The 9,717-nt window shown below is 36.4% G+C and overlaps 1 protein-coding gene across 1 annotated transcript; it reads left to right on the forward strand.

The window, feature by feature from the left end:
- The first annotated feature begins 8,025 nt into the window (after nt 1-8,025).
- On the forward strand, nt 8,026-9,397 carry rasd4 (rasd family member 4). Its single transcript, XM_051717694.1, has one exon. It carries the CDS (start codon nt 8,097-8,099, stop codon nt 8,832-8,834), a length of 738 nt encoding a protein of 245 aa, XP_051573654.1. The 5' UTR covers nt 8,026-8,096; the 3' UTR covers nt 8,835-9,397.
- Nucleotides 9,398-9,717: the final 320 nt, after the last annotated feature.

The raw sequence follows: 9,717 nt of genomic DNA on the forward strand, positions 1-9,717 counted from the left end.
GACAATTAAGCAACCCCCCCACCCCCCGCCCGAAATCCTCATTACTTTGCAAATAAATAAATAATAAAACTTTAAAATAAAAATACTTGTATTCATTTTTAGTACTTATATTTATTCATCATGGTACTATTTGTACTGCCTTTAATTTAAAAATGTTACAGTGTTTTTTACCGCAATATGGTAAGAAGCTATTATAATTCCATAATGAGAATCTAATGAAAATGGTCCTAAAACAAGCTTCCTTTTCTCTATGAAAAATATAATTTCCATTATTAATTCATTCATTATATGTATTTTAAAGTGAAATCTGACCTGAACATGTTCTTGAAATTTTTTGGTGAGATTCACCATTCACCAAATCAAAAGAAAAAAATAATACATTATATTTTGCTTTAAAAAAAATAAAGCCTGATTTACAATTATTTTTTGCAATGTGACTGTTTCATGACAATTAAATCTCATACTGTAATGTAAAAATTATTAATACATAATGGTAGTATTTGTTTTACTGCCTTTATTTTAAGAGATAATGTTGTATTACAAATTACAGTTATTTTTTTATTATTTTTTTTTTTTTTTTTTACTGCAATACAGTAAAAAGTTATTGTATTAAAGTAATGAGAATCTAATGAGAATGGTCCTAAAAACAGGCTTAATTTTCTTTACACAAAATATAATTGCTTTTTTGGTAACACTTTACAAAAAGTTTATTTTTGTTAACATTAGTTAACAACATTGGTTTACATGAACTAGCAATGCTTTAACAGCATTTATTAAACTTAGTTTCAACACATATGCTCAGCAAAAAAAGAAATGTCCTTTCACTTTCAAATGCTTTTATTTTCAGCAAACTTAACATGTGTAAATATTTGTATGAACATAAAAAGATTCAACAACTAAGACATAAACTGAACAAGTTTCACATACATGTGACTAACAGAAATGGAATAATGTGTCCCTGAACAAAGGGGGGGTCAAAAAGTAACAGTCAGTATTTAGTGTGGCCACCAGCTGCATTAAGTACAGTGCATCTCCTCCTCATGGACTGCACCAGATTTGCCAGTTCTTGCTGTGAGATGTTACCCCACTCTTCCACCAAGGCACTTGCAAGTTCCCAGACATTTCTGGGGGGAAAGGCCCTAGCCCTCACCCTCCAATCCAACAGGTCCCAGACGCGCTCAATGGGATTGAGATCCGGGCTCTTCTCTGGCCATGGCAGAAAACTGACATTCCTGTCTTGCAGGAAATCACGCACAGAACGAGCAGTATGGCTGGTGGCATTGTCATGCTGGAGGGTCATGTCAGGATGAGCCTGTAGGAAGGGTACCACATGAGGGAGGAGGATGTCTTCCCTGTAACGCACAGTGTTGAGATTGCCTGCAATGACAACAAGCTCAGTCCGATGATGCTGTGACACACTGCCCCAGCCCTCCACCTCCAAATCGATCCCACTCCAGAGTACAGGCCTCTGTGTAACGCTCATTCCTTTGATGATAAATGCGAGTCCGACCATCACCCCTGGTGAGACAAAACTGCGACTCGTCAGTGAAGAGCACTTTTTGCCAGTCCTGTCTGGTCCAGTGAAGGTGGGTTTGAGCCCAGAGGCGACGTTGTTGCCGGTGATGTCTGGTAAGGACCTGCCTTACAACAGGCCTACAAGCCCTCAGTCCAGCCTCTCTCAACGTATTGCTGACAGTCTGAGCACTGATGGAGGGATTGTGCGTTCCTGGTGTAACTCGGGCAGTTGTTGTTGCCATCCTGTACCTGTCCCACAGGTGTGATATTCGGATGTCTGCCACTGCGAGGACGATCAGCTGTCCTTCCTGTCTCCCTGTAGCACTGTCTTAGGCATCTCACTGTACGGACATTGCAATTTATTGCCCTGGCCACATCTGCAGTCCTCATGCCTCCATGCAGCGTGCATAAGGCACATTCACGCAGATGAGCAGGGACCCTGGGCATCTTTCTTTTGGTGTTTTTCAGAGTCAGTAGAAAGGTCTCTTTAGCGTCCTAAGTTTTTTATAACTGTGACCTTAATAGCCTAAGTCTGTTAGTGTCTTAACGACCGTTCCACAGGTGCATGTTCATTCATTATTTATGATTCATTGAACAAGCATGGAAAACATTGTTTAAACCCTTTACAATAAAGATTTGTAAAGTTATTTGGATTTTTACAAAATTATCTTTAAAATACAGTGTCCTGAAAAAGAGCCGTTTCTTTTTTTTTTTTTGCTGAGTTTAGTAATACATTTTTAAATCAAGTTGTATGTTAACATTAGTTAATACACCATGAACTAACAATGAACAATATTTTTATTAACTAGCATTAACTAAAGATTAACAAATGCTGTAAAAATATGTTATTCATTGTTAGTTCATGATACCTAATGCATTAACTAATGTTAACAAATGGAAACTTACAGTAAAGTGTTACTGATATTTTTTGTTTCATTTTTATTTGATTTTATTTTGGGGTAATATATGACCTGAAAAATGTTCTTGATTTTTTTTTAGTTTTTTTTTAGATTCACCTTTATTTATGAAATGTATATGAATATTTAAAATGAAATGATAAGATCATATACAACACAAAGTACTTGGTAAACCAGTGACCATATGTAGGCAGTCAAATTTGCAATGAAAACATGATCTGAATTTCTTTTTCACGTGCAGATCATGTGTGTGCATTATTCACAGCACGATCAGCTGTTGCTTGAATTGGAGCATCATATCTATTCAGATAGCAAAGCATTTGAATTATGGTTCCAAATATTTGACATTTACATTTAATAAGCATCATTAAAATGCAAATTATGTGCAAGCAAACATATTTCATCTGCACGATAAATACAATTTCCACATTTCTCTGATACCAGCATGCTTGCTTACTTGAACAGAAAATTAAACAGGAACACATGGAAAGTCAACAGAAGGGCATTCCAAGATCCCCTTTAGACATTTAGATACAGTTCATTCCCGAGTGTCCAGTCTTCTGGATAAATGTACTGGCCTGATCCAAATTGCCAAAATTACCTTCCACAATATAGGAATTGTGTGCACTGTCATTGAGACATTCAGAATTTTTCATTAATTTAATCATCTTTTGTCCCTAAACAGTATTTGATAATAAATAGATTGATTTTATAGAACTCAGGAGTCTTTGACTATATTAGAAACAAAACACAGCTGTTTCAATTAACTGTCCATCCCAAATAAAATGATTTGATCACTATTTGAAGTGTCTTATGTTTCGATTCAGTCAATTCAAATGATTATCATATGTTTGAAAGTCAATTATGTCTGCTCTGATTGCAATCCCAGAGCATTCATTGTGTAATTCTGATGAAGTTAATTTCATCAGTGGAACAATAGAGCCAAATGCAATACCCAGACAACGAGGCTCTCAATTAAGATGACAGAATTGAACTTGAACATATCAGTGTTGGGTAGTAACAGATAGCATGTAATCTTATGTAGTAATCAAATTACAAAATCAAATATTTGTAATTAGATTACGTTACATTTTAAATAATTACATTGCTTTTTATTTAATTTATCAAAACCAAAAATATTTCATAAGTTATACAAAAGTAATTAGATTAGATTACCTAAAAAAATATAAGATTATGTTACTGATAACAATTTTAGTTATGTAATTTGTTATCAGTACCGGATTTCATTTCAGAAGTAATCTACCCAACACTGACAACACAAATAATAAATACAACGTATAAAACTAAATAACGTTTGTTTTACAACAGACTTGAAAACAAATGTAAATACATACTATGGCAGCTTGAATGTGTATTATAATAGTATCTTCATCTTTCGGCTGCTCCTGTTAGGGGTCGCCACAGCGGACCATCCGTGATCCGCATATTTGACTTGGCACAGGTTTTAGTCAAATTACAAATTATTTCTCCTCTCCAGATCTTTCACAGTATACAGTGGCAAGAAAAAAGTATGTGAACCCTTTGGATATTAGCTGGTTTTCTGCATGAATTGGTCATAAAATGTGATCCAATCTTCATCAAAGTCATGAGTATAGATAAACAACAATGTGCTTAAGCTAACAGCACACAAGCAATTATAATCTTTCATGTCTTTACTGAACACATCCCATTTAACATTTACAGTGCTGTGGAAAAAATAAGTGAACCACTAGGCTAATGACGTCAACAAAAGCTAATTAGTCAGGAGTTGGCAAACCTGGCATCCAATTAATGAAACAAGATTGGAGGTGTGGGTTAGAGCTACTTTGACTTATAAAAAGCACTCAGAGTTGGAATCAATCTTGATTTGGTGCTGCTTTGGGGCCTGGACTGCTTGCCATCATCGAGGGAGAAGTGAATTACCAAGTTTATCAAGATATCCTACAGAATAATGTCAGGGTGGCTGTGCACCAGCTGAAGCTCAGTAGAAGTTGGGTAATGCAGCAGGACAATAACCCTAAACATCAAAGTAAATCCACTACAGAATGGCTTCAAAAAAAGAAAATCCACCTTTTGGAGTGGCCCAGTCAGAGCCCAGACCTTAACCTAATAGAGATGCTGTGGAATGACCTCAAGAGAGCTGTTCACACCAGACATCCTAAGAATATGGCTGAGCTGAAGCAGTTCTGTAAGTAAGAATGGTCCAAAATTTCTTCTGAACATTGTACAGGTCTAATCTGCAGCTACCAGAAATGCTTGGTTCAGGTTATTGCTGCCAAAGGGGGGTTAACCATTAAATTATTAAATCTAAGGGTTCAATTACTTTTTCCACATCACTGTGAATGTTTAATGGAATGTGTTCAATAAAGATTATAATTGTGTGTTGTTAACTTAAGCACACTGTGTTTGTCTATTCTTGTGACTTTAATGAAGCTGAGATGATGTTGTATGACCAATTAATGCAGAAAACCAGCTAGTCCCAAAGAGTTCACATAATTTTTCTTGCCACTGTATATAGCCTGAATGATAGGACTTTTTAATGGTCTTCTATACAGCTGAAGGATCTGAGGCTGAGAATCATGAAAGAACCATGAAGTAAAACATATGAGTAGATCAGTGGAAACTGGAAATAAAAATAATAATAATAATTTATCAGGGCTCTACAAATTGTGTGCTTTTCATCTTGAAATTACTGTTCAAATGTGGAAAATTATCTGGGTGCACCAGTGTGTGTGACTTCTAACACCCAATCAATACTGGTGTGAATCTCATAAAGCCTGTCAAGAGCATGTGTGTATCATATTTCAACTACCAATGCTGGGTAGTAATAGATTACATGTAATCTGTATACAAGTTCTTGTAATTAGATTAAATTACATTTTAAAATACTTTTTAAATAACTTTTTATGGATTACATGATTACATATTAATCAGGTAACTGCAGTAAATTGTTCATAATTTATTAACCACCCTAATTCACCCTAAAAACCTTTTAAACTTTTCATTCCAAATCATCCTGCCGCTGATATACATTAGACCATGGCTTCTCATGGTAAAAAAAATAAAAAATATTAAAAAAATTAAACCTGGAAGATCATAGTAAAACAAAATCCTCTTTTAAATGAGAATAATTCACACCATCTTTTTCTGATACCAAAAATAGCTAGTAACCCCCCCTCCCCCCCCAAAAAAACACAAAAAATCTCATATTTTCTTTTAATTCTCAGAAATATAGTCAAAATAGTATAGTATAGTGTTCTACTCAAATGCATGTGATATCAAATAGAAAAAGAGTTAGATCAGAGGTAATCCAAAAGTAAACCAAAAATAATCAGATAACCTTAAAGAATATATTCCAAGAGATATGGTTACTGATTGCATTTTTAGTCCTGTAATTTGTAATCAGTTCCAGATTGCAATTATGAAGTAATCTACCCGGCACTGGCGCTTCTGCTTGGCTTATCGAAACAGATTTGCAATGGAGAAATTGTGACAAATTTTAAACACAATCTTCTTAACGTAACTTGATGCCATTTCAGGAAAGAGAGAATGCAATGTGAGTGCATAAACACAAGAAAACTCCATGCACTTTCTCCACCTAAAATCCAACAGCAATCTCATTTCCTGAGATTGACAAAACAGTAATTTATTGCATTTTAGCATCATGATATGATGTGCATTATAGATAAGGATGCTGTTTTAATGAATGTCAACAGTGTTATATTTGGCATAAAGAAAAAGCAGCCTACATTTAGGAACCTTTAGATTTTTTGCATTGTTACATTATTTTCAGGACATTTAAGCACTAACCCACCAATTCTCTTTACCGCAACGAGTCTGTGTAAAGTACTTTACTTTTCCCATTGTTTTCAGTGATGATTCTCGTTGCCGTAACAGTCATTTTTTAATGTATTACAATAAAAAATGTGCTGTTGTACAAATGTCTTTTTTTATTAAATTGAGCAAAAATGAAAGGCAAATGAATGGAGCACTACCTTGATGTATAAATACTTCCAAATGTACATGCAGTTGAAGTCAGAAGTTTACATACACATATGTTGAAGTCATTAAAACTCATTTTTTAATCACTCCACAGATTTCATATTAGCAAACTATAGTTTTGGCAAGTCTTTTAGGACATCTACTTTGTGCATGACAAGTAATTTTTCCAATAATTGTTTACAGACAGATTGTTTCACTTTTAATTGACTACATTACAATTCCAATGGGTCAGAAGTTTATATACACTAAGTTAACTGTGCCTTTAAGCAGCTTGGAAAATTCCAGAAAATGATGTCAAGCCTTTAGACATTTAGCCAATTAGCTTCTGATAGGAGGTATACTGAATTGGAGGTGTACCTGTGGATGTATTTTAAGGCCTACCTTCAAACTAAGTGCCTCTTTGCTTGACATCATTTGAAAATAAAAAGAAATCAGCCAAGACCTCAGAAAAAAAAATTGTGGACCTCCACATTTTGGATCATCCTTGGGAGCAATTTCGAAATGCCAGAAGGTACCACGTTCATCTGTACAAACAGTAGTACACAAGTATAAACACCATGGTACCATGCAGCCATCAAACCACTCAGGAAGGAGATGCATTCTGTCTCCTAGATATGAACGTAGTTTGGTGCAAAAAGTGCAAATCAATCCCAGAACAACAGCAAAGGACCTTGTGAAGATGCTGGAGGAAACAGGTAGACAAGTATCTATATCCACAGTAAAACAAGTCCTATATCGACAAACCTCCAAAGTTGTGGCAAAATGGCTTAAGGACAACAAAGTCAAGGTATTGTGATCCTAACTGACCTAATACAGGGAATGTTTTCTAAGATTAAATATCAGGAATTGTGAAAAACTGAGTTTAAAGGTATTTGGCTAAGGTGTATGTAAATTTCTGACTTCAACTGTACATATGGTAATGATGATTGGGGGTAAAATATGCATTCAGAATATAAATTTCTTTTTTTTTTTTTTTTTTTTTTTTTTTTTTGAGTCAAATATGTCCAAGATGTTTTCTTGCCAGGTTTTGCAAAAATCACCCAGCAGCTCTCATTTATATGCAACTTCTGGTTTCCAAGCCTGCTGCATGCCTATTATAAATTTATATGAGGTAAAATACAATATTAATAATTTGCTATATAGTATTTTATAGAGTCAGATAATAACTACTGCTCTACTGAACAACTGCTGAGATATAAATACTTTATATTGTGTCTGCAAATGTGCACATTTCTATTTCAAGGATTGCCCTTGAAATGTCAAATCTAAATGTCTTTGGTTTGTCTTTATACCAGAGATGTGTGTCCTGTCATAGAAGTGTATTCGGACTCCTTGTCTTTAAAGGACAACAGATGCATCTAAATCACAAAACACATCTTTGACACTTCTCCACCACATCACTTCTTTCAACAGTAAGAGCTTCTAACTCATTTGCATGCTACCCTTTCATTGGTCTGTAGGCTAACAATGAGAGATGCTGCAGCAAGCTGATTGGCTAAGAGCTGAAGGAGGGCATGGAGCCTCTACAATTGAGAAAATCCATAAAAAGGGCAAGAGAACACACAAGACACAGATGCAGCTGCAACAGCTCACCGTTCAACACTTCATCTGCTTTGAGACTGCAACAAAAACAGATCCAGAATATTTAGAAGTTTGTAGTCTATGCAGGGAGCTGCAGAGGAACAAGGCAATCGTAAAACTCCAAGACTTCAAGAAAGCTTGTGCTTCAAGCTTCAAAAATCCTCCAAGAACAAGCAGCTGCGATTTAGAAGCATGTCTCTAGAGGTTAAGGAAAATACAGAGGTGCGTTTGGTGTTCATGGGTGCTGCGGGCGTAGGAAAAACGGCCCTGATCCGACGCTTCCTACAAGACAGCTTCGAGCCCAAACATCGGCGCACAGTGGAGGAGCTCCACAGCAAGGAATACGAGGTAGCTGGAGTCAAAGTGACCATTCACATCATGGACACGAGCGGTAGTTATTCATTCCCAGCCATGCGAAAGCTCTCCATCCAGAACGGAGATGCCTTCGCCCTGGTCTTCTCTGTAGATGACCCTGAATCGCTAGAAGCTGTCAAGAGCTTGCGTGAGGAGATCCTAGAGGTCAAGGAGGACAAGTTCACACCCATCGTGGTGGTGGGCAACAAGAAAGACCGGCTGCATGAACGCAGGGTGTCTGCGGATGACGTGCTGGCAATGGTCGAACTGGACTGGAACAACTGCTTCCTGGAGGCTTCGGCCAAAGAAAACGAAAACGTGATGGAGGTTTTCAGGGAGCTGCTCCAGCAAGCCAACCTACCTAGTCGCCTGAGTCCAGCCTTGCGACGTCGCAGAGAGACCTTTCCTAATGACATGGGCTTACGGCCACCCATGAACAAGACCAACAGTTGCTCCGTCTCCTAAATGCAGCAAGAAAAATACAACAGATGACAGATGACACTGAACACTGAAGTTGAGATCATGAGAATGGCTTTGCAAACTCCCTGTAATCCTGCTCCAAAATCAGCATCATGTTCCTCCCCAGTGACAAAGGGAGAAGGACAATGATTATTGGCAAAGCGGAGAATGATCGAGAGACACTGAGTTTGTTATTGCAATTGCGTTTGTACAGTGAATGTTTTGACAGTGGTATTGAGTTCAGTTGCTTGTTGTGTATATGTCTAGGTATACTGACTATTCTGACACTGCAATACTGTAATGTCGCAGCATTAATGTTTATTCACAAAATGACAAGATTACAAAAAAATGGACATTGCATTCACTGGTTTACATGTCTTTGCACCAAGTACAGTGTTTTCAGTACCATCAGTTTGGCACTGTGCACATGCACTTTTACCATTTTGAAAATGTAATTCATTGCACTGATGTATTTGTCTTTTATATCTTGATCAACAGGTACATTAAAGGCTTTCTGACAGCAATTATGTGAAAATAATTGGAATTTGTTTAACATAAGTATAAAAGCTCAGTGGAAAATATCAGTTGTTTGTCGGCTCATTCTTTGAGTTTGTGATGTACACTACCATTCTTCAAGTTACTCATTCTTTTTTATTACTATTTTCCACATTTTAGAATGATAGCCAGAGGAGGAATGGCTCCCTTAGCTAAGTCTGTTCTTTTTTTTTTTTTTTTTCCACTAACTAACATCTTATAGAGTTTATGTTCCTTGCCACAGTCACATTTGGCTTGTTCACTTGTGGCCTAAAATAAAAAAAACATTAAGGCACGATTTTCAATAACGTTTTTGTTATGAAGCTGTTTACTGAGGACTTTAAGACGTTACAGA

Source organism: Myxocyprinus asiaticus, chromosome 14 (assembly GCF_019703515.2).
Source record: "Myxocyprinus asiaticus isolate MX2 ecotype Aquarium Trade chromosome 14, UBuf_Myxa_2, whole genome shotgun sequence".
NCBI lineage: Eukaryota > Metazoa > Chordata > Actinopteri > Cypriniformes > Catostomidae > Myxocyprinus > Myxocyprinus asiaticus.